The 26528-nt window shown below is 39.4% G+C and overlaps 1 protein-coding gene across 5 annotated transcripts in view; it reads left to right on the forward strand.

Annotated features, from left to right (window-relative positions):
- Positions 1-26528, forward strand: part of PPP3CA (protein phosphatase 3 catalytic subunit alpha) — a 226921-nt gene that overhangs the window by 149691 nt on the left and 50702 nt on the right. For all 5 annotated transcript variants that reach the window (XM_089526057.1, XM_089526058.1, XM_089526060.1 and 2 more), the window contains exons 3-6: positions 1908-2032; positions 15270-15381; positions 22278-22423; positions 24626-24765. In XM_089526057.1, the coding sequence (XP_089382183.1) occupies positions 1908-2032; positions 15270-15381; positions 22278-22423; positions 24626-24765 (523 nt within the window). The remainder of the gene's footprint in view (positions 1-1907; positions 2033-15269; positions 15382-22277; positions 22424-24625; positions 24766-26528) is intronic.

Here is a 26528-nt window from a genome sequence, read left to right on the forward strand (position 1 = left end):
TAGTACATATTCTGTACGTCAAAATGGCAGCGTCCTGTACATATGCGCGCCACCATTATGACATCATGGCCGCGCCGTGTCCAAATGGCATGGCGCGGGCGTGACATCTTTGTGCTGCATCAGGCCACTTGTGGCGGCCTAACAGCTCCCCTTCTTGGGGAGCACCTCGTTCCCACAGCCACAAAATGGCTGCGGGAACGAAGCTAGGGGAAAGGGGACGAGCGGCCCCTTTCTCTCCTGGCAGTGGCTCCCCAGGGTGTCCTGGGGCATGAAGCCCCAAGGACACCCCTTTTTGGGACCATGGAGAAGTGGCATTTTGTCGCTTCTCCTTGGTCCCGAAAAGCGCCGGATTGGAGCCTTTCGGCTGCCGCTGTGGCTGCTCTGGCCCCAACATGTGGTGCAAAGGGGCGAATGCAGGCCACCACAAAGGGGCAGTCTGTATCCCGTCTTAGTTATGTTGTCATTTGCAGTCAAGTTGACTTTGACTCCTGTTCATCAGCTGCCTTGCCTGGGTCTTGAAAACTCAGGGTCATGGTTTCCTTGATTGAATCATCTTACCTGTAGTGCAGCCTTCTTCATTTCCTACTGCCTTCCACTTTACCAAACTTTATCATCTTTTCCAGTGAGTCAAGTTATCTCAAATACGACAACTTCAGTTTAGTCATCTTCACTTCTAGGAAGAGTTCAGTCTTGATTTGCTCTAAGACTCATTCATTTGGGTTTTTTTAAGAGCACATGCCATCCATAGAACTCTTCTCACATACCACATTTTCTTCCTTTCAGCTCTCTTCACCAATAAGTGTTCATGCCAATACATAGAAATTAGACTATGGCATTAACTTTCTGTGGTGATGGGATAGTGTGCTCATGTGAGGCAAGTGGCTATACCAACAGTGGCATAGGTGTTGGATGTATCTTCCACATCAGACAGGCTTCTGCCAAGGAGCCAGACTATGTGTGCTAAACAGTTTCTGAGCAGCAGCACTAGTGGAGATCTCTCTGCAGTAATGACATTGATACTTTAATTAACTCTTATTAGTACTGCACAGAAGGCAAAAACCAGTAAATCAAACATGAATGCCATTCATCATGAAGACCCTAGGATGACTTATTTAGGTGCTGAAACAGACCAGCCCAAAGGAGTGGCATGATGCTGCCCCTTTGAGCACTGGATTGGGACCATGACAACCCCACGCCATGGCCTGGTCCAGTTTTTTTCTGGTGCAAAAAGAAGCGGCAAAATGCTGCTCCTTTATGCACCAGAAAAAGGGCACTCTTTCCACTGTAGCAGCAGCTTTTCAGTGTCCCTGTGGTGCGTGGTGCCTAAACGCCATGCCGGAAGGTCAAGAAGGTGCCACCATCTAAACAGCCAGGTGGCTTCACAGTGGCTTCCTGTCAGCTTGGGGGCTTGTGCCCTTAGTTAAATTTCCTTATGTGAGATAGCTATGGGTTCTATTCATTGTACTCTTATATTGTATTCAATCCGAAGGGAGAAGTGGGAGATATAAATAAAATTTATTATTATTATTATTATTATTATTATTATTAATGTAAAAGTAATTTTAATAAAATGTATATAAAAACTCTAACATTTCTTTATGGTTAAGGATGGGGAACATGTTGGGTTTCACATGTTTTTAGACTGTCAGACTTAGGCAGTATAGCCAACGGTAAGGAAGGAGACTACTTGGCAATCCCATATGTTGCTCACTCCCCAATCAGTTCCTATGGGAGTTAGATAGCTCTCCAGTCTGTCTGATGACAATCTGTCTCGTAGTTGGTAGTTTTTTACATCCCATAATCTACTGTAAATCTCAAAATAGTATTTCCTTGTCAATAAGCAAGTATATATGGCTGTGTATATAGCATACAGTATAAATGGCTCTTTCTATTTCTCTCTATTTCAGTTTGTGGGGACATCCATGGACAATTCTTTGACTTGATGAAGCTCTTTGAAGTGGGAGGTTCTCCTGCCAACACACGGTACCTTTTTCTAGGGGACTATGTTGACAGAGGGTACTTCAGTATTGAAGTAAGTGTTGGTTTTTCACTTTCCTTTTGAAAACACTTTTTTTCCTTTTCTTTTAATGCACTTGTAAATGCATGACTGTATTTCACTGCTGATGACATAGGAGACATGGTAGAGATGATTGCACATCCTCCACAAATAAAAACTGGGACAAGGAACATCACAGTGTGGTCAAGATGGCAAATGTTATTAAGGAAGAACACAAGCTAAGAGAGGCAGCAGTAGTTTCTTTTTCCTGCTGAGAAGAGCAAGATTCCTCCCCTTTCTCTCCCTGCTGATTAATTAATTGAATGCAAACTACTTTTTCACTTTGAACTTTGCAATAACTGAAGTAAACTGGGGACAAAGTGGAAAAGTGGAGGAGGAAAGAGAATCTGGGATGATTTTAAAGCAGCTGGGAAAAAGCATGATAAAGGTGTAATAAGAACAGTTCATGCCAAATGGGACAGTTGGAGGGTATGAGATTGTTTTTACCAAACAAACAAACAAAAAAATGCCCACTAAATTGTTGTCTAATTTCTGACCAGAGAATTGCTTACCCTAAATTTCATTTCTTAAAATTTTAAATAATCAGAATGTTACTTTTAGTATAGTTAGGATAACTTTATTTCTTCAAGTCCTGAACCTGTATATTGATGTGTATCTAATCATTTCTGTCACAAGACACTATGTATTATGTTTTGGCAGAAATGAAAATATTCATGAAAATAGCTCCAAGTAGTAATCTGGGGACCTCTGGACTTTAATTTCTCAAACAGGAACCCTTTCATATTGTAGCGTACCTGCCCCAGTTGCAGGCTTGCCATCCACAAATTTGAGTATTCACGGATGACAAGCCCCATTGAATTTAAGGGGTATGGATGCATGCAGTCCCAGCAAAGTGGCCATGCATGCATGTGCCACCATTAAAAACTGTAGGACTTGAGGGCCTGCAGTTTTTACCATCTGCAGGGAAGGGGTATCCAGAAAGGAACCCTCACGGATTAAAAAGTCCCACTGTGCTTGGTCATCCACTTTTGAAACTAAAACTAACTTCCAAATTAGCTTGTGATTTCATATTAGGGCTTTCTATTCAAAATAAAAGAATTAAAAATCTCCACTGGATATGTTAAATTCTTAGGCTGCACCTAAATTAGTACTTTGGTTTCAAGGCACTGCAAGGGGATAAGAACTAGTTAATAATGTAGCCTACTTGGCGATAGAATTATTCCCCAAAACCCTACTGTGTCTACAGTCAGAACTTTAAAGCTAATGGCAAAATTATGGCCCTAAATCTGTTTCTAATTCTAAATAGATTAGACCATTGATCAGTATGCAATTGAATACTGTGAACATGACTTATGATTTGTATATATTGAATTCTAATTATGACTGGATAACGTAGAGTTCAAAAACTACTGTCTTTAGGGTATCTAAGTACTGTGGAATGTTGAAATGCTGTCTGCCTCAAAGTGCAAAACAAGGGGGTCCAAAGACTTTGTAGGCTAATGTGCTATATTAACTGTGACATAAGCTTATGTTGGGTAGACCCAAATTGACAAGATACAGTTTATGCAAGGAGAGAGCTTAATTGCAAAGGGTGAAATAATGTTTCAAAGTGAACTTAAAAAATAAACCTATACTCAAAACAGAAATACCCTGCTTTAGTGGACAAATGCTGCATTTGCATGGCATCACATGCTAGCAATTACTGATTGCACTAGATCTTCAGTGAGGTCAAAAGAAATTTTGACCAGTCAGTGAACTACAAATTATCACCTTCATCCTCCTTTCTACCCTCTTAACATTATTTTGCTTGAGTATGTGTCTCTAAAATAGATTAAGCAAGCTTTCCATTAGAGGTCTGTGCTGAATGATTTTGGGAAAAATTTCTAAAGTAAGGACAGGTGGTAGTAATCCTTTATAATTACAATACTTTTGCAATAATCTTTGTTGTACAAGCCTACAAATCAGAGATTCTACAAATTAGAGATTCATAAATTATGAATAGTCACAAATTTTGATGTGGGAATTTAGATATATGCTTAGACAAGAGATTGTAACAAATGTGAAACAGGAAACGCCATTACAAAATAGTTTATTAAACTTATTTATTTATTTGATTTATATACCGCCTTTCTCCAAGCATCTTATAACAAATTAAAACAAAGTACAACACACAAAATAAATGTGTATTACAATTACATAGTCCTAACAGAACACAATTTAATGGTTCGTTATTATTACATTGCTTATCCACGGATTCAAGCATCCACGGCTTGAAAATACTTTAAAAAATACAAATTCCCATTAGCAAACCTTGATTTTGCCTATTTATATAAGGGATACCATTTTACTATGCCGTTATATTTAATGGGACTTAAGCATCCATGGATTTGATATCCATGGGGGATCCTGGAACCAAATCCCAGCGGATAAAAAGGGCCCACTGTATTTTAATTTAGCCCTAAGAATTCTCCAGTTTAGAAAAGGCATCTGGGTAGAATACTTCTTGCACATTTTCCATATCTTCAGCCAAAGGAGCCAGTTATTTAAATACACTCATGTGCACACATGTGCGCGCGCGCACACACACACACACACACACACTAAAAATAAAGAATTTAGAAAAATATTGTATATATTATCCACAAACTCTAGTTGCAGCATTGTAGCTCTTATGAGTACCCCTTTATATTACTAAATAGCAAAAGTTATTTATTTGTGAAGTCAAAGGCTTTCACAAGCAGCATCCATAATTTTTTGTGGGTTTTTCGGGCTGTTCTCTGAAAATGTGAGTCACATATGCAGGCAAAACATCAGGAATAAACTCTTCCAGAACATGGCCACATAGCCCGAAAAACCCACCAAAAACTGTAGTTATTTGTTTGTTTGTTTGTTTTATGCAACAAACATGATCTTCTGTAATCACTTTGAGAGGAATGAGGGTAAATATTGCCATTGTTTAAAATAATTTGGGAAGAGATTAAAACAATTTTCTGAAAGATTCCTTTCAACTGAGAAAAGTTACTTGTGTTTAAATCCAAGAAATCATCTTAAATTAGTACAAACTACCAGTTGTGAAGTAATAAACCATAACATTAAAAGCGTTACTGTCACATAAAAATGCTTCATCCTCTATGCCTTCAGTAGCATTGATTGTTGGTGTTATATACAATTAATTATTGCAAATATCTTCTTAACATATATACTGTAGATAGTGCTGACCATCAGAATAAATGAAGTTTGCATATTAGACAAGGTATAAATTTAGTTGTGAGGAGAATGGAAGAATTTGTATGGTAAAATATGTTCTAGACTTGTTAAAGACATTAGGTCATGAGTGGCTTTATTTGATATTAATATCATCTCTTTGCAGCATTAAGCAAAGTGGTGCATAGGGTTTACTGTATTCCCAAAGAATCAGTACCTATAATCCGGCCCTTTTAAACATTTTTGTAACATTGTTCATCAAAGTAATAGGAGTTTGTGTGGTTTACAGGATTTACAGCTGACAGTAAAATAGGATGGATTGTGAGCACTCTTGAGGATTGGTTTAGGATTTGAAATGGTCTTGACAAAATGGGGAACATGACTGAATTCAATTCAGAGAAATAAAGTGCAAAGTATATAGATACAGACAAGAAACTAACAATATGGAATATAGTTTGCTAGGTATAGAATTAGCTTGTAGAGGATAATAAGTTACTAATTACTGAGCATTAAGGGAATGTAGCAGAGCAGCAAATTCTGTACCGCTGTGTGATTTCAAAATCACAAAGTAAAATAAATTATGAAGAACATCCATAAAGTTGGGATGGATTTCAAGTAGTTATCTGGAGGAGGACTGTATTTGGAAGTCCGAACCTTCTCACAGGAGTTTATCAGACAAGGGAAATTGGAAGTATAATCCAATGGCAATCCAAATGCAAGCATGGGGTTTAGCGTTATTGTGTGATAGACTACCACACGCATTTTCGGGCAATGGGAAGTCAGTCCGAACGCAATCATGGGGTTTCACGTTATAGACTACCACACGCAAATTCGGACAATGGCATTCTATTTTCGGACAATGGGAAGTCAGTTCGAATGCAATTTGAATTCACGTAAATTCTCTGAACTAGCGAATTCATGTGAATGCGTTCTGGCCCCACTTTCTTTTCATTCAAAATTAAGAGAAATTCCTCCCATGTGATAAACTCCACAGAGTCCTCCCTGAGCTTTAAAATCTGCAATGGAGGCACTTCTCTCTGTCCCATGGCCTTCTCAGAAACAGTTGGTGGGAATGTTGGAGAAGGCTTTATCTGTGGCCGTTCCCACACTTTGTAACCCTTGCTAGGGAAATTAGGATGACTCCTTCGTTTTTCTTTCATGGCCAGATTAAGATCTTTGTTTTCCAGCAAACTTTAACAAGAAAGGGGCTTTAGTGCTGCTGTACTGTTTTTGCTGATCACTGTGAGATTAGAGTGCTGTAATGTTCTTCATGAAAAGTAGCGCTTGAAGATAGCTCAACATGCCTATAACTTCGATTCTGCATCAGCATTGCCTACTTTTTTATTTCTAATTTCATTTCAAAATGCTAATCTTAATTTTTAATACCCTTAATAATTTGCAGGCAAGTTGTTTCAGGAATTGCCACTTGTTTTATGAACTTGTCCAGGCCCCAATGTTGACTTTAAAGGCCATACATACATAATGATAGCCTCAGAGACAATACAATTGATCATTAAAAAGCATCATTTTGGGCCCTCCCAGTATCAGGACCATTTCACTGGTGGCACATGTTGTTGAAACTCCATTGATCAAGAATTTCATTTACCTACTGTAGGTCCAAGAAAAGACGTCAAGGCATGTCAAATACCCTGTCTTACAAAATGATATTGAAAGAGTTTGTCCTCCATGTGAGAGAGCAAAAAGATCAGCACCTTTTTCATCATCAGCGACAAGAGCAAATAATGTTTTATTTTTCACACACACAAAAAAACATTTTACATAAAAACCAATGTTTTGTGCACAAAAAAGACTTTTGAACAATTATTGCAAATAAGGTCTCAAAATGCAAAACTGAAATCATTAATAAAAAGTCCATAATTTCCCCCAATGGGAAGAAAGTTGTTTTTCAAGAATAAAAGAAGAAGATTTTCTTACAAGAATATATTATATAATTATATGCTTGTTTTGTGAAGACAGCCAAAAACATTTCAGTACCATTCCAAATAAATATACACTGCTAATTAGGGTTGGAATGAATATTATCAAATATCAGAAGTCATTGATTAAAAAGTTGTTTCTTAAATATCAGGAAACTCCAATGAGACAAATTCTGGATTCAGTGTGATCCTTCACCAACAGGACATATGCAAGCAAATTATTATACGGAAAACTTTTTCTGCAGAAAAAACTGTGCAAAACAGGTTTCCTGCAGAGTAAGTCCCTTACTTTTGCATGAAAAGCAAACTGTTTTCAAACAGAGTAAGTCCCAACCTGTTAATAGTACTGAAAAACTGCATTTTTCAATGAGTCTCTCCCAGTGGAGGAAAATTGCATGTGTTTTTTTATTCTTGCCAGGAAAAGAGAATAATGACAAGAATTATATTAGGAGTGCCAATGTACTTTTGTGCAATCTTGCATAGTACAGTATGTCATTGTCAATTCTGTCAAAAATCCAGTTTGCCCTTTTCTTCAACAGCATGAAATTTCTGGTAGACTATCATACTTTGATATCCTTGTATCTTGGATCTAGATTTTTTTTCTTAGATACAAAACAGGAGGAGAAAAAGAAGACTTTGCTTCCTTCTTGAATTGAACGTTGCTACAATCTAGAGCTATTGTTTTAGGCTGTTCTATATTTGTTTTTATTTGTGATGAAATGAAGATGTGACATCTATTGTGAATCCAGACTTGGTTTGAGGGCTTGGACTCAAAATTCCTTCCAATTATTTTGAGCCTGTTCTTCCATGATGGATGGAATGATCCTTCTATATGGGCTGCAGATAATTTATTTCAAGTCAAGAGATGCTGAAGGAAATATCCATGTTCTTAAGAGTAAGAACTGCAAATTATACCAGTGGGTGGAAGAAATTTACTAATGCTTTGAAAAATGTTTCAGACTTCTATTATGTGCACATTGCAAAAATAAATAAAATGTTCCAACAATACAATAGTATCTTCATACTCTTTATAAATCATAATTTTAGAATAAATTACTTTTCTAGGCAATAAAGAAAGATTGTGAGCGTTGTTCTACATTGGTTTGTAAAGCTTTTTTCTATTTGGGATTCCTTTTTATCTTTTTATGCATTACTTCTTCCTGGCAAATTGTAAGAAGTTTAAATAATGACACAGTTGATTCAGGGGCTGTATACATGGACCAAAAGGCCCATTTTCACCCCAGGCTGGTGTCATCCTTTTAAAGAACACAGGCCACCAGTCCCAGCTGAGAACAGGTAAACCAGGTTTCATTTCAGTGGATCTGGCCCAGCCCAGTCCCAACTTGCCCGTTGCACAGTTTTAAATAACTGGCTGTTTGTGATGAATTTCCCAGAAATCCCACAGCAACAGCCAGTAGTTCAGACTGCCATGTGCCACCTTACCTGCCGCTACCATTCTCCTTGCATGCCCCAGTCACAGCCTTTGACATCAGAAGGGAGGCGCCTGGCCAAGTTGATGAAGCCACACACCCCATGTGCACCCTTACAAATCTTGACAGATGCCTGTAAGGAGAACAGCAGTAATGGGCAACTCAGTGGTAACTCCACAGGATGGCGGTATGTGATTGTCTGAACACCCACTCATTGCCGCGCTGGACTAAGTAAGTGCTGGGGGTGGGAATTGTCCAGATCCACAGGAAAAATCTGACAGGGTTGGCCCATTGTAACTTGCCTGTGTGTTTGTGCCCTAGGTTTAGCATATATTTTAGAAATATGATGAAATTATATAATATGTTGTCTGGAAGGACTTTCTCTTTGTGCTATAACTAGACTTTCTGACCTGTGATCCATAATATATTCATCATAGAATTTTGGAGTATTCAAAGTATACTAAGTATACTTAGTAATTAACTAATTAAACTCAATCAACTTATTAATTGTTTGAAGTTTTCCTATTGTTTGAAGTTTTCCTATGTAAAAGCATCTTATTTTTTAAAACAAATTTATAATTTTACTGTTCATTAATTCATCATTGATTCTAGAACTAAATTATTAGTTAATTTGTTAATTAGTAAGGTGAGAAATCATACTAAAGTGCCAACCAATTTCATATTTCCCAGTTGGTTCTTTACCCAAAGCCTAGCTCTCCTGCATTTTTGAAAATGTTTTCTTGCTTTTGGTCAGTCCCTTGGGGATGGGAAATTAGTGTTTATATCGCAAGATTTCAAAATAACTAGATATGCAAATGGCTATAAGGATCTTTTCTGTTTTCATTTAAATTTGATAGATTGGTTGGCTACAAGATTAAGACATTTTAAACCAATAAATGACAAGAGCAATTTGGAAGGGGATAGTCTTCTTTGCACCCAGATGACCCTCCTGTTTGATACACTACAACTGCATAGAGAAGCCATATCAGCCCTATAAAACTGAATTTTGAAGATTTTGTTGTGGGGCTCTTACTGGGATCCATGTGTGAATCAGTAAGTTCAAGAAAGGGTAAAGGTAAAATGATGTTATTGTAAGGGATATATAAGAGGAAAAAGCAAGGAAAAGAGATTTGGTGGATAATTAAGTTGTTTACTTTTTTTAAAAAAAGAATTTATTGCAGTTTCACAAACAAAATTAAAAGAACAAAAAAATGGTCAAACAGGCTCAGGATATGATTTAACAGGGGGGAAAAAAAGAAAAAGTTGTTTTCTAAATTTCTAAAAAATTATGCAACTATTTCCTTCTTTTCCAAGCTCAAAACATAGACAAGGCATGAGAAGGAGTAAAATCACAAAAGGCATTTTTTATCTTCATTTTGTGATGGTTTTAGTACAGACCTTTATCTTAAATGTAAACAACAATTTAAAATAAACCCCATTATTAATTTTCCCCATTATTAATATAATACAATTTAAATTATTTTTAGTTTGGTAACAATTAACTAAGCACATTAAAACCCTTTCCTACAGGGCCAGTGTGGTGTAGTGGATTGATCTTGGGACTATAACCCTGGAGAGCAGGGCTCAGCCATTAAAACACACAGAATGACCTTGAGCAAGTCATAGTCTCTATCTCAGAGGATGGCAATGGCAACCCCCCCCCCCCCCCGCCGCTTGAAGAAATTTGCCAAGAAAACCCTATGAAAGGTTCTCCTTAGGACTGACCCTGTAGGAAAGGGTTCATGTCATAAACTGGAAACAACTTGATAGCAAACAACAACACACCAGTAACTACTGTAGCTTTGGTCCAAAGTACAGTGGGCCCTAAGCATCTGCTGGGGTTTGGTTCTGGGACTCTGTGGATGCTCAAGTCCCATTATATATAATGGGGTAGTAAAATAGTGTCCCTTATATAAAATCAAATATATATTATATCTATAAATGGCAAAACCAAACTTTGCTTTTTAGATTTTTAAAAAATATATATTTTTCAAGCTGTGTATGTTTGAATCTGTGCATGCAGAATCTATGGATACAGATGGATGACTACACTTCATCTGCATTATCTCTGCTGCAGTCTTTACATTACAGATGTGCAGTGATCACATAGTATTCCTATTTTGATATTCCATATATGGGAAGAAACTGGAGCTCAAATAGAGTAGCTTTTCTGTAAGCTAAATGACAATAATTGAATGGGTGGAATTCCTCATTTATTATTCACTAGTCACACACACACACACACACACACACACACACACACACACACAGACTTCCCAGGGGCAGATTTGTTGGGTTTGGGTAGGTTGGTACTCTGCATTTGTCTTGATGGATCACAACTTGTGCAAACTTATGGCAGCTAGTACCTAACTTTGTGTAAGACATGCGCTACTCAAATGCTGGTTCTTGGTACACTGGAAAATAGTAGTTATTGGTCCCCTACATCAAATAGCATGAGAAGCACTGTGTTAGTGCACAAATGAGGAACATTTTCCAACCCACAGGCAGAATTCCAGTTTGGCACTCAAGCACTGAGCGAGCTCAAAGGGCATGGGGTCATGCCATCACAAAGAGGGCAGGATGAAATGTAATTCTTACCAGCTCAGGTCTTTTTTCCATCAAGCATACAATGCACACTTAAATTAAATGCATGTCTATTCAAGAGTAAGCATCAAGACAACAGCTCCCTGAGGAGCAAAGAAGAACTCACTTTCATGCTACAGGTTCCTGGGCTAGTCTCCTAATTTCTCCTAGAGTTACAGGAAAGGGGAGCCTCCTTCAGGACCACAAGAGCCATTGAATCCAAATCTTGAGATAATGGGGAAAACATTTGCAGCAATATTTGACAGGGGAGAAAGAAATTATGACAGAAGCCGATATATGCTTCTGCACTCAGCCATTTCCTTAACCACCCAAAACCTTGAGGCTTGAAAAGCCAGCAGGGAGTAATAATATTTTCATGCAGTTTCCCACCATAAGTCTTTAGTGCTGGAAGAGTTGTGAAAGAAGATGATGTTCAGAAATTTCCAGGCGGACCTCCAAGTACAAATCCATCCAGAAGACTTACGCTTTGTCTTCTGCTTATGCTTTTAAGAATATCAGCAACAATTGCAAGTATGTGTATATATAAACCACGTTCTGCAAGCACATTACATTCTTAACTGCCAGTTAGAACCCCCCTTCATAGACTTGAGTCTGCTTCAAGTGTATTAAAATGAAACTTGAAAAAAAGTACATAGCCCAATATTCAGTTAGATTTGTACTTAACATACTGTTATGTGCTCCATTATGAATCAGGCAGTGCTGTGTGATTTGTGGGAAAGAGACAAAAAAGCCATCTTTCCAAAAGTGTCTCTGTAATGAGAATATAGTGGAATGCTCTATAATGAAGTGCCTTAACAGTCTCAGTGCCACTGTCAGTAAGACAGTGATGGAGTTTTTGGTGGGACCATAGCACTTTAAACTGAATGGAAACAGGGGAACCACAGGTCCTTCTATAAAATGCTCCCCATATGGAAGATTCTCAGCACATAACAAAAGAATGATTGTAGCCAAGCCACTTACTGACTGGAATAATGGCATCAAAATATAATGGAGGAATGAGTGTATGGAGGGAGACAGTTTTAGGAACTTCAATGGAATGAACTTTCTGATGGTAAGAGCTGTTTGACAGTGGTATAGGCTGCTTCTGAGTGTGTAGAGGAGTCTCGTTTGGAGGTTTTTTAACAGACTGGATGACCATCTGTTGGGAGTGCTTTGATTGTATATTCCTGCATGGCTGGGGTTGGGATGGATGGCCCTTGTGGTCTCTTCTAATTCTAAGATTCTGTAGTTTAGTGAACAAGTCCTTTCATTTTTAAAGCAATTTCCAAAATGTGTCAAAGTACTAAAAAGCAAGTGCTCATAGTACACAAGTTGTTGTGCTTCCAGCCTGTCCAAGGAAATGACAAAGCTCTCCCTTTCTAGAAGTAACAGTTAGAATTTTACATTTTAAACACAAAGGAACTGAAACTCATTGCATATGAGCTAGTTTGTTTACTGACAAGTGAAGCCTCCTAAATAGAGGAGGAATAGTAGCTGATTTCAGTATTGGGAAGCTTGTGTGACTCACTGTGTAGTGGCTACCTTACACTGACTGAAAAGAAATGAGAAAAAGAATAATTTCCTATCAAGCTCAGGGTGCAAGAAAGAATCCGGTTTATACAATGCTACCATAAATTGCTATGTATTAAGGGCACCTCTGTACTCTATAGATTGTTTCCATCTGTTCTTAAAGTTATGGCTTCCTGCTTTGAAAAATTCTTTTAAATTTACTACAGAAGTCAACTGGCCCTTAGCTGTGAGTTAGGATTCTTCACTCCCACTACCTCGCCTCCACTCCTGCATATAGGGACAGACAAATCTGACTTTCTGTCACCTTACATTACTTTCTATCACTTACATTCATTCATTCTGTCATGTATATGATGGTTTTTTTTCAACGTGTGGGAAGTTCTTATCAAAAAAAGAAACTGAGTGGAAATGTCACCCTTCCCTATTGTTGTTGTTAACTGCCCTCAATTCATGGTGACCCTGTGAATGAGACATCTTCATTTCACTCTATCCTCAACCACTCTGCTTGGGTCCTGCAGGCTCAGGCCTGTGACTTCCCTAATTGAGTCTACTCATCTGGGATGGGGCCTTCCTCTTTTTCTGCTTCCATCTACCTTGCAATGACATAGTAAAATGATGTTGTTTATATAAAATGGCAAAATCAGTTTGCTTTTTGGATTCCACCCCCCCCGCCCCAAACCATGAATGTTTGAATTCATGGCTAAACGATCCATGGATATAGCTGGCTGGCAGTAATAGCATCTAAGCTAACACAGAAACTACACAAGCATCTCTCAAACCACTCTCCGCTATTTTGCTCATACAGCCATTGTATTGAAAGGTTGGGGCTGAGCTTCACTTTACCCTCACATTCTGTGGTTGTAGTACACTTTGCAAATAGAAGAATTTAAAAAATGGCTTAGTGCACCTTTTGTGTGTGTGCTATAATGATTAGCTTTGTAGTCAGTGCCATGATACTCCTTGTAACAACCTTCCCACCTCTTTCTCCATTTCAGAAGATAGACAAGCGTTCCCCAGAACACCATAGTTCTTCCCACTGGCATGCTTTTACTTTCACATTTGTTAAATATTATATTTATCCTTGTGTCTATTAGCTAGGGAAATGTCCTGTCCCTCTTCTAAGTTTTGCAAAGTGCTGAAAGGAGGGCTACTGGTTAATGTGCTAGCTTTTGTTAATAAGCATCTCATGTCTGAAGTAAAGCCTGTGGGGAGCTTTTGTCCTCATTTCCCCCTAAATATCTTTAGAGCAGGTGACTTGACAAGAAGAGTAGCTATAGGACTGCTTTAAAAAGAACCACTTCAAAAATTACTTTTTTACTCCTCCACCATTTCTCCGGTTCAGTAGTATCTCTGTCTTTTCCCACTTAGGCATCCTTTAATTTTCTGGGGTTCATATAGACAATGTGATCCACCCCCATTCCCCCTCCTCACCAGAGAGAGAAAAGTTAAGGAAATGAATCCGCCTTAAGTCTTTAACAGGCGTGAAAAAAACTGTTTGATCCCTTCCAACATCACTAAGATGAAACAAAGAGAGATAATTCTGGAACCATCACAGTGTCTCGTTATAGGCCCATATAGGCAGGCAGATCAAAGGGATCATTTGTCAGATTTTGAGGTGCCCTTGGGCCCATGAAAGATAGTGAGAAATGAGTTCAACCAGCACTGTTTTCCATAGAGTTAGAAAGTATAATGATAAAGGAACACATTCCTGTATTCTGCTTTATTCAACAATGAAGTGGTTTTACTATGGTACGTTCTGAACAGGCAGGATCAAGTAGGATATTAAACCATGGTTTAAAGTTGTTTTATAGGTTGCTTCTATGTTAATTATAATTTGCTGTTGTCTGAATTCACAATCCATTGGTAGCCCACTGTTTGGGCCATTACTCTGTGAGGTGCCACACTATGGAGATGGGAATGAATTTACATGACAAACTTGATGCAAACTGAAAGTACAAGGGCAGCTCTAAACCAAGATTTGCTTTGTTTACACTTCAAACGTCAAATCATGTTGTTGTATTCTTACTTGTGATTAGCAGAAATCATGGCTTTATGTAAGTGTCTGAAATATATTAGACTTGAGTATTATGTATGTGGTGCAACTGCTTCTTTCTTCACATTGCTTCACAAACTAATTTGCTTTCATAAAGACTTAATGGGCAGCCATTTTATTAGGAAATGCTGGTCATTATATGATGTATCTTCCTAACAAATTAGTGTTGTGCATTGCATTCAGATGGATTCTTTTTTCTTGATACAATGATGCAGAATTTGGGGAAAAATATGGAAACAAAATGTGTGGAAATAATTATTATTAGCCAGTCATTAGTAAATATACCACATATTAACAATGGGCTGTTGAGTTAAGTTTAGAGCAAAGCATACAGAACAAAATATAAAATAACTGAAAGTCTTAAGTAAGTTTCTGAATTAACAGGGTGGTGTGATTTAAAGAGTTAATCTGTTAGGGGGGAATCATATTGAGAAAGCATGTTGTTGTTTTTTGTTTAAAAAAGCAAATGAGTGTTAAATACTTGATCCTCTTTCTTCCCTTTTTCTTCTTTGCAGTGCGTGCTGTATTTGTGGGCCTTGAAAATTCTTTATCCCAAAACACTGTTTTTACTGCGTGGGAATCATGAATGTAGACATTTAACAGAGTATTTCACATTTAAACAAGAATGTAAGTATGAGTCAAAATTATTTATTTTGCTTATATTATTTTGTAATAAGGGTGAATAAAAATTCATCCAGGAATAAGAGTAACTAAAGGCATTGTCTGAACCTGTGCATTCAGTTTAAAGAATGTTAGATAAAGGTAAAGATAATCCCTTGACATGAATGTCTAGTCATAGAATCATAGAATCGTAGAGTTGGAAGAGACCACTAGGGCCATCCAGTCCAACCCCCTGCCATGCAGGAAATCCAAATCAAAGCATCCCTGACAGATGGCCATCCAGCCTCTGTTTAAAGACCTCCAAGGAAGGAGACTCTATCACCCTCCGAGGGAGTGCATTCCACTGTCGAACAGCCCTTACTGTCAGGAAGTTCCTCCTAATGTTGAGGTGGAATCTCTTTTCCTGAAGCTTGCATCCATTGTTCCGGGTTCTGTTCTCTGGAGCAGAAGAAAACAAGCTTGTTCCCTCCTCAATATGACATCCCTTCAAATATTTAAACAGTGCTATCATATCACCTCTTAACCTTCTTTTCTCCAGGCTAAACATCCCCAGCTCCCTAAGTCGTTCCTCATAGGACATGGTTTCCAGACTCTTCACCATTTTTGTCGCCCTCCTCTGAACACGCTCCAGTTTCTCAATGTCCTTTCTGAATTGTGGCACCCAGAACTGGACACAATATTCTAGGTGGGGCCTGACCAAAGCAGAATACAGTGGCACTATTACTTCTCTTGATCTAGACACTATACTTTTATTGATGCAGCCTAAAATTGCATTGGCCTTTTTAGCTGCCACATCACACTGTTGACTCATGTTCAACTTGTGGTCTACTTGGACTCCTAGATCCCTTTCACACATAGTTTCATTCAGCCATGTGTCTCCCATCCTATATCTGTGCATTTTATTTTTCCGCCCTAAGTGCAATACCTTACATTTCTCCGTGTTGAATTTCATTTTGTTAGCTGTGGCCCAGCTTTCTAGTCTATTCAGGTCATTTTGAATCTTGGTCCTGTCCTCTGGGGTATTAGCTATTCCCCCTAATTTGGTGTCATCTGCAAATTTGATAAGTATGCTCCCAATTCTGTCATCCAGGTCATTGATAAAGATGTTGAATAACACTGGGCCCAGGACAGAGCCCTGTGGAACCCCACTGGTCACTTCTCTCCAGGATGAAAAGGAGCCATTGTTGAGCACCCTTTGGGTTCGGCCGGTCAACCAATTACAGATCCATGTAACAGTTACTTTGTCTAGCCCACATTTTACAAGCTTGTTTGCAAGAATGTCATGGGAAACCTTGTCAAAGGCCTTACTGAAATCCAGATATACTATATCCACAGCATTCCCTTTGTCTACCAAGCTGGTAATTTTATCAAAGAAAGAGATCAGATTTGTCTGGCATGACCTGTTTCTCTGAAACCCATGTTGAGTTTTTGTGATTATGGCATTGCCTTCTAGAAGTTCACAGACTCTCTGTTTAATGATCTGCTCCAGAATCTTTCCTAGAACTGATGTCAGACTAACTGGACGATAATTGTTGGGATCCTCTTTTTTCCCCTTTTTGAAGATGGGGACAACGTTTGCCCTCCTCCAGTCTGCTGGGATTTCTCCTGTTCTCCAGGAGTTTTCAAAGATTATTGCCAATGGCTCCGATATTACATTTGCCAGTTCTTTTAATACCCTTGGATGGAGTTCATCTGGTCCTGGAGACTTAAATTCATTTAGATTAACAAGGTGTTCCTCTACTATCTCTTTACTTATTCTGTGCTGAAATTCCCCTATTCTGTCCTCTGCTCCATTATCCTCAGGTTGAGCACCCTTTTCCTTTTCTGAGAAGACTGAGGCAAAGAAGGTATTGAGTAATTCTGCCTTTTCTCTGTCCCCTGTTAACATTTTGCCATCTTCTCCACGCAGTGGCCCTACCATTTCCTTCTTCTTATTTTTGCTGCGGACATATCCAAAAAAGCCCTTTTTGTTGTCTTTAACCTTTCTAGCAAGCATGAGTTCATTCTGCGCTTTGGCTTTTCTGACTTTACCCCTACAAATGCCTGCTATTTCTTTGAATTCCTTTTTCGTGATTTCCCCCTTTTTCCATTTCTTGTACATGTTCCGTTTCAAACTCAGCTCGGTTGAAAGTTCCTTGGTCATCCATCCTGGTTTCTTGAGACACCTCCCATTTTTCTTTCTCACTGGAACTGTTTGAAATTGTGCCTTCAGTATCTCCCTTTTGAGAAATTCCCATCCGTCCTGAACTCCTTTATCTTTTAGTACTTCTGACCATGGAATCGCCCTCAATACTTCTCTAAGTTTACTGAAATTCGCTCTTCTAAAGTATAGAATGTGTGTTTGACTATGCCTGGCTTCTCCTTTCCACTGTATAACAAACTCCAGGAGAACATGGTCACTTCCACCTAATGATCCCACCACTTGCACCCCATTAACCAAGTCATCCTTGTTGGTTAGGATCAGATCTAAAATAGCTGACCCCCTTGGTGCCTCTTCCACCTTTTGGACAATGAAATTGTCTTCCAGGCAAGTGAGGAATTTGCTAGACCTTGAGGATTTTGCTGAGTTTGACTTCCAGCAAATATCAGGATAGTTGAAGTCGCCCATCACTACTACATCTCTCCTTTCTGACTGTGTGGTCATCTGTTCTAGAAAGGCATCATCCAATTCTTCCGTCTGACTTGGGGGTCTGTAGTAGACTCCCACCATAACATCCTTGTTGTTTCCCTGCCCTTTAATTTTTATCCAGATGCTCTCCACCTGGCTTCCATGATTGATGTCCTGGATTTCTTCACAGGTGTAAATATCTCTGACATATAGTGCTATTCCTTCTCCTTTCCTGTTTGGCCTATTTCTCTTAAAAAGGTTATACCCCTCTATTTCCACATTCCAATTATAAGACTCATCCCACCAGGTTTCGGTGATGCCTATTATATCATATTTGCTTTGTTGTACTAGGAGTTCATGCTTATTTCCCATGCTCTGTGCATTAGTGTAGAGACATCGCAGACCATGGGTCCCATTTACTTGCTGCTTGTGCAAGTTTTTTTGCCTCCAACTGTTGGGTCTTTGCACTTTTTTTCTTGTTTCCTCTATGTCAGTTTGACTATTTTCACCATCCCTTTCACCTTCCTTAATATTGTCTCCCTTCCCCACGGAACTCAGTTTAAAGCCCTCCTGATCAAGTTCTTGAGACTGTTGGCAAAAACATTTCTTCCAACTGGCGTGAGATGCAACCCATCCGTTGCAAGAAGTCCCTCCTCATGGAACCGCAGCCCATGATTGAAGAATCCAAATCCTTCTCGGCGGCACCATCTGCCGAGCCAGTTGTTCACATCTGCTATTTTCCTCTCCCTTCCTGGACCATGCCCTTCAACTGGCAGAAGAGATGAGATGACAACCTGTACATCCATTCCTTTCAGCTTCCTACCAAGCGCCTCATAATCCCTTTTGATGTTCTGCAGGCTGTGTCTTGCAGTATCATTGGTTCCCACGTGGACCAAAAGGAAGGGGTATTGGTCAGTAGGCTTGACCAGTCTTGTCAGCCTCTCTGTCACATCACAGATCTTTGCACCTGGAAGACAACACACCTCTCGAGACATCTTGTCAGGCCTACAAATCACTGCTTCTGTACCCCTCAGCAAGGAGTCCCCCACTACGACCACACGCCTCCTACGAGGCTTAGCAGCGACTGTTCCCTCGGGTGGGACTCTCAGGCTCCCCTGCTCTGTCCCTGAAGTCTGTCCATGCTGCTCTTCTTCATCCTCCTTGATAAGGGAAAGAGCTTCGAATCGATTCTCTAGCTGCAAGCTCCCTGAAGAATCCCTTCTTGGCCTACTTCTCTTTGTGACATTCCTCCAGCTGTCTTCCTCCTGTGTATGTGACCGTAACCGACTGAGGCAGTGCTCATCTCTGTTACCAAGCTGAAGAGCCAATGTTGTCCGAAAACAACTCTAGTGGTCTTGTGACCAGCAAGACTGCACTGAATGTTGTTACCTTCCTAATGAGAAGTGATACTTGTTTATATACTTGCATTTGCATGCTTTTGATCTGCTAGGTTGACAGAAGCTGGGACTAGTGACAGGAGCTTATGCCATCATGCAGCACTTGGGCCTCAAACAGCCAACTTTCCAATCTTCAAATCATCAGAACTGACATCTTAACCACTAAGCCACCACATCCCTTGATATCATATTCCCAAATAGTGCAATGTAAAGACAACATCGGAATCCATGGTCTCGATCTTTGGGGGAGGGACAAGCGGGGAGGGACAAAATGGTGGCATGTGCCTGTGCAGCCCCGCCTCCGCACCTCAGGCACGCACACCATTATTTTCAAAAGGATTCAAATATTTGCAAGTCGCCATTTTCGCAGGGATGGTGGTGGAATGGATTCTTGTGAATTGGGAGGAGCTATTTATATGAATTTCAGTAGACAAACTGCTTTTTGCTATTTTATATAAAGATACCATTTTACTCTTGGGGGGGGGGAGATTGCCATTGCCTTCCTTTGAGGCTGAGAAAGGGTGACATTCCCGAGGTTGCCCAATGGATTTCCATGTCTCCATGTTGCCTAGTCCAACAGTCAAACCCCTATGCATTCACCAGTGCTTCTTCCTTCTCCCCACTCCTTCCAGCTGGAAGGGGAGTGCCCCACCCCTCCTTGTCTTGGCTTGGTTTTCTGTGGAAGAACAGGGCCATGGCAAGGAGCCAGGCCAGCCATGTGTGCCTCCCCACCCCTCCTTGCCACGGCCCGATTATTCCCTGAGGAAACCCAAGCCATGGCAAGGAGGCGCAGGGGGTATGCACATGCTCAAACCAGTTGCTTGCAACAGCACACACCCTTGTCTCCCTTGCTGCTGCTCAACAGCAATAGCAAGTACATTTCTAGACTGTTTACCAATGTACTAAGTGGCTTACAAAGTGTAAGCTAATTGCCCCGAAAAGCTGGGTACTCATTTTAGCAACCTACAGAAGGATGCCAGGCTGAGTCAACCTGGACCCCCTGCCTAGTATTGAACTTACAACCATGTGGTTTGTGAGTGAGTGACTGCAGTACAGGCATTTAACCAATGCGCCACCAGAGCTTTTAGTTTTCCTCAGAGAAGAACTGGGCCATGGCAAGGAGAGGCAGGGCACATGTGCTCACTCGCTCAGCCTGGCTCCTTGCTGTGGCCTGGTTTTCCTGATGCAAACTGAGCCACAACAAGGAGCTGTGCCAAGCATGTGCACCCCCTCCCCTTCTCGCTGTGACAAGGAGGTATGCGGGCATATGCATGTGCTTAGCCCACCTCCTTACTGTGTCCTTGTTCTCCTAAGGAAAATCAAACCACAGCAAGAAAGGCCGGGGTGGGGGCCCCTGACCTGGTGTCACCTCTCTCTGGAGTGTCACCCAGTGCATACACACCTGCCCCCCAGTGAAACTACTGCCTAGCACAAGTCTCTTTCACTTTGGAGCTTCACTGTTTTCAGATTTGTTTCTAGTTGTCTGACCATTTTGCATGAGTAGTTGTATCAAAATCCTGTGAAACTACCTCTCAAAAACCATGACCTACAGAGCTATCTCCAGTGACATTTCCTTTGCAAAGCTGATGGTGAAAAGGCTGTTAATTTATTTGAACACTTCATAATTTACAGTTATTAGCATTCATATTTGTGAATTAACATTTCCAATGAATTGGATGTTCACATTATTTATTTCATAATAATGTTTCTGTAAGTAATTAGATGTTGGATGATCACTACACATTAATAAAGTGGGAAAATGCATGTTTAAACATGAAAAGAAATGGTAGGACATTTCAGATGATTACAGAAATATTAGCCAAACTTCAAATGCTTGTTTTGTATGTTTAAGATATGTATGTGATTTAAAGAGTGACTTGCACCCATAAAATGTATTATTTCATGGATTTAAAATGGTATTAATACATTTATTAATAATCTTTGTGTATTGTATGTATTTATGTCAAATGGCATTCAGGATGGCTTAACAAAATTCCTAAAGTGGAATCTATCATAAAGGAATAGCGGCAAATATAATAAAATCATTCCATTATGCCAGAAGCAAAAAAGAAAAGAAAAGAAAAGATAAATGCTGCAGTTGACTAATCCAACCCATCAGCCATCTTCTGAACAAACCAGGAAGACATGTCTAGTGAATCAAACAAGAATAAATTGAACTAAGCCATGAAAATTAATTCCCCAGAGCTCAAGTGTACTTTGTCTGCGATATAATGTACAGCAGCAGGTGGATTTTGCTTGGGAGGGAGTTCTGCAGTCAGAGTTCAAGGAAGAAACAGTTCTAATTCAAATAGCCACCAGAATAAATTCTGTGGGCAAGGGGGAGGGTGATGTCTTCAAATGAATGTCTTACCTGGTGGACAAATCATGAATATAGAAGACCAAACCAAACAAGCTTTTATCAATTAAAGGTTTGCTCCTCCACAATGATGGAATTACTGACAGGAGAAAAACTGAGGTAGTATGTACAACCCCTTTTTGCACAGTAATAGTAACATGTACTCTCCAATTTTAGTGTCTGTTCATCTTTTCCCATACTGTAATGAACAGCAACCTCAGGTGGACAACCATAAATTATTTACCTGCCAAACGTGTGCTTCGCAAGGAATGTAATATATTATAATCAATACTTGGAAAAGATACATTTATTTTACAGGTCTCAAAATTTCACAGTCAACATGATTATGAGGAACTTACATTGTAGTTTAGAAAAGTTAACTTTTCTAGGTTCTGATATCATTATGTCCACCTATAAGTATAGCCCTGCATCTATTGCAGATCACAGGCTTGTTCTCTTAAGTCCTGAGAATTTGAGACTGAATCCTTGAGTGCAGTACTTTCCCCTCCTTTCTCAATAACTTTTCCTTAATATTCAAAAGGTAAAATAAAGTATTCAGAACGTGTATATGATGCCTGCATGGATGCCTTTGACTGCCTTCCCTTGGCTGCTCTGATGAACCAACAGTTCCTGTGCGTGCATGGTGGCTTGTCTCCAGAGATCAACACTTTAGATGACATCAGAAAAGTAAGTTCCGTATATCACAAATCCAGATGCCACTGATTAAACTCTTTTCTAAAATCCACTTCCCCTCTGTTCCCATTTTCCTATGATTAATCTCTTAGCAAAGTTGGTATTTTCTTGTTGCTTTCAAAAAACAGGAATAGCCAACATTTTATTTACTTATATAATGTGGCTCCTAGAGAAATTGTTTAAATAAACAATTCATATTTTGCTTTCTAAAAATGTTACTTCCCTACATTAGCTCTTCAGCCTGATCCAGGATGTATAGTATGACTAGTTTTGCCATAAAATAGAGGCACTGTGCATCTTCATTCACATCGGAGATTGCCTTTCCTGATCCAGCACATGATAACATGAGCAGATCTGATTATCTGGATCAGTGTGTCAATATTTGCAAATCCTGTTATGTGCAACCAATGCAAATTGCATGACCAAGCAACAGGATATTGTATATTCAGTGTGTAGATTTTCTGAAAATAATTCCTGTGCCCTAAAAATAATTCCAAGTTGGGATCTGATTTAGCACATTTATTTGACCTATTTGGTATGCCATATTTATGTTTACAATCTTCAAAAGTCTTTGTTCTGTAAAAAGATCTAATGAACTTTCTTTGCCCTTAAATATTTGATGAGGGACAGGGAATCAATGTGATTTAGATGTTACATTCAAACCAATACCAAAGTTTACTTAGAAATCATTTTTATTGGAATGCTTGTAAATATTTTGCAGTAAAACCACTAAATAACATTGCTTACATTTTGGGAGGAAATGAAGTTACAAAAAGCAATTAACATGCTAATTTTATCATATCCAAAGAGTTATTAGGCAGTATTGATCTTCAATACGTATACATTCTTCCTAAGAGCAGGCACCTGTAAAAAGATTAATTGCAGTATTGAAACTGTTAAACTTGACTGTCATTATAAGTGAGTCTCATTTCTTTTCAGCAACAGCATCAGCATTTGATTGATTTTCCCAACCCTGATTAAAAGAAAATTAAATAGTTCTATTATCAATATGTATCTAGGGAACTGTTCAGTCGATAGAATTGATCCTCCCCTCCCTTCTACATCTCCCATTAATAAGATTATAGAAATAGTCATCTGAGGTGTGGCACTCAGCTACAGATAGCATCTTGCAACATATATTGGGTTGAAGTAAAATGAGACCCATATCTTTCAGGGTTTGACATTTTCATAGTCTTTGCTTTAGAAAGCACTTGCAAGACCTAAGATTTAAAACCAATATTTTTATAAAATAAAATTTTAAAACATCATGATTAACCAAGGGAATTTGCAGAAGTTGCTGCTTTTTAAAGAGGGGTGGGCAGCCTTCTAGTTCAGAGGCTCTTAAACTGGTATCCATGGAATATGTAGAGGGCTGATTGGTGAGCTTCAGAACTGGATGAAATTTATTTATTTATTTATTTATTTGCTTGCTTGCTTGCTTGCTTGCTTTAATTTCTTTTCTATCACTTTTCTATTTTCCCTGTCATGGTGGATTTTTATGTAAATGCTTTACCAGTGTTCATTATAATTTGTTCACTAAATGTAAAAGCCTATGTGAAGAAAATCGATTTCCAGTTAACAATTTTAAATAGTATTGAACATTATGTGTGTATTGTATGTATTTTTCTGAATAAGGCATTCATAGCTTTTATCAAAGGGGTCTTTAACCCAAAAGAAAAGAACCTCTGTCTTAGTTTGTGTGCAAGCTTTAGACAATATATTAAAAGAGTCAGTGCTACACTTTGTATCAGTAAGTTTATAAACATACAAACTTTAACTTTATTTTAATGTTCCCAATGGATCCCCATATATTTATTATGTATCTAATAACAATGGAGATAGATTGGGTGACTTTGGGCAAATCACACTCTCTAAGCCTCAGAGGGAAGGCAAAGGCAAGCCCCCTTTGAACAAATTCTGCCAAGAAAACCCTGCTATAGTTTAGCCTTAGGGTCACCATAGGTTAGAAATTATTTGAAGGCATACAACAGCAACAATAACGCTTGGCTTCCTTTTTAGTCTCAAGGCATGGGAAATATGTTATTAATATACATAATTTTCTTATGAACATTTATGATTTTATTTTACATATATTGTAATATAAAGGCATGAATACCTTTAAAGCAGAGGATAACAGCATCTGGCCAGTCTGAGCTAGCACTTATCTATTCTCTTTGTCCTCTTTTTTTTCCTTAGTTAGATCGATTCAAGGAACCCCCAGCATATGGACCTATGTGTGACATCCTGTGGTCAGATCCTCTTGAGGACTTTGGAAATGAGAAGACTCAGGATCATTTCACTCACAACACAGTTAGGGGGTGTTCATACTTCTACAGGTAAACGAATTTTCATTTTAAAATAGTTTATGTAGATCTGTTTTAGTGTTTGTATGGGTCTGATATTCATTGCTTCATAAGCCACTGTGCTGGTGCATTTTGGGAAATTGATCTTAATATTTTCATTGATTAAATAAAGGAACCCACTTTGTAAAAGTTGAAACTTCTTCTGCTGTGATGAAAGAATATGTGTAATGGGTGACATTCTGGAACTGTTTGAGCATTGCTTAACCTAAATTCAACACATAGACAGGAAGACACCTAGCCTTCCCCCCTTCATAGCAGCTTTCATCACACAAAAAGCAGGAAGAAGAAGACAGCTTCCAGTTTACTGCAACAAGGAGCATGGGAAATGGTGTATGGGTCACTGTTTGGAATCTGCCAGAGGCAGCAGAGGTAAAATACCTGCCATCTTCCTTTGGCAATGCACTTTCTTCTTCCCATGGGTCCTCACTGTGTTTTAATGGACCTGCATCAGTCCACATGGGTAGCTAATAGAAAGTTGAGGAAGTTTCCATTCTGCCTGGAAATCTTGAAAGAATTCCCTTAGCATACCTCTTCCAGAGGTTGTCTTCACGGGCCAAATAAAACATTCTCTGCCTCATCCTCTTGATGGGGAGTCTGGATGATGCAGGGCCCAATCCTTGTGTATTCCCCTGAATTTTTTTAAAAAGTTCATGCTTTTGCTCCAGATCCTCCCAGAAGATCTGGAGCCCTATGTTGTAATGCTGGATGGCCGTTCATACATATGTCCCACTGTGCCGCTTGCCACCACCACAGGATGGTCAGAATGAGGTGCCCAACCATTTGATTAATACTGGGCAACTTGTTCTAATCTCAGAATGAGTGACCTGCTGCAGTGGTGTCTGCACCAGGTGACAGAGTGGGATGCACATACAAACAGCACATTGCAACAGAGGGCCCCAAGTAACAAGGGGATATCAGGACAGCTCTGGGGCCAAAATAGTCGATAATACCCCTGGAGTATTATGGCTCATGAGTACTCATCACCCCTAGAGTGGCTTCCACTGCCTTCCAAATCCTCCCTCTCTTGATTCATGTACTGGTGTACAGCATATTGTTCTAATTGTATTAGACTCCCTCATTACCAGATCTTTGGATGGTTTTAGATATGGGGCCACATCCAGTTTTGGTGGGTAGGAAGGGCTTGCATCTTCATTTCAGGAGTCTCCATAAGGGACCTTGGGGGCAAAGGCTTCTGGGGACATTATGTCCAGCATGTGGGGGGGGGAGGTGTCATACCTTCACTTCCTAATAAAAAAGGTGTCACACAATGGCTTGCACCCATGAGGTATCCCATTTTAGGATGGAGGAGAGACAATTGTCTTTGGCTTGCAGTTTTGTCATATCTACTGCTCCTTGTTTAACCAATCTGCCAAAACTGTAGAATGCTGGCCAGTCTGAAACCTCTTGGCTACCTTCAATTCTTTGGTTATGTTCTTGGCAGTAAGCCTTAATAAAATCCATGATACTTATTTCACAACAAACACTGAAAGAGCTGTTCAGCAGTGGAACACGTTGCCCCAGAGTATGGTGGAGTCTCCTTCTTTAAAGGTTTTTAAACAGAGGCTGGATTCCCATCAATTGGACGTGCAAAGGGTTGGACTCAATGGCCCATGTGGTCTCCTCCATCTCTATGGTCAGTGAGCTTAACTGGGCACAAGATTTCACTCACAGTTGGATTTCCTTGTCAACCTGTCTGCGTATCACCCAAATTTATATTAAGGATGCACCTTTCTTTT

This window comes from Sceloporus occidentalis, unplaced genomic scaffold (assembly GCF_023333645.1).
Source record: "Sceloporus occidentalis isolate IW3139 unplaced genomic scaffold, rSceOcc1.0.p SCAF_5, whole genome shotgun sequence".
Classification (NCBI taxonomy): domain Eukaryota; kingdom Metazoa; phylum Chordata; class Lepidosauria; order Squamata; family Phrynosomatidae; genus Sceloporus; species Sceloporus occidentalis.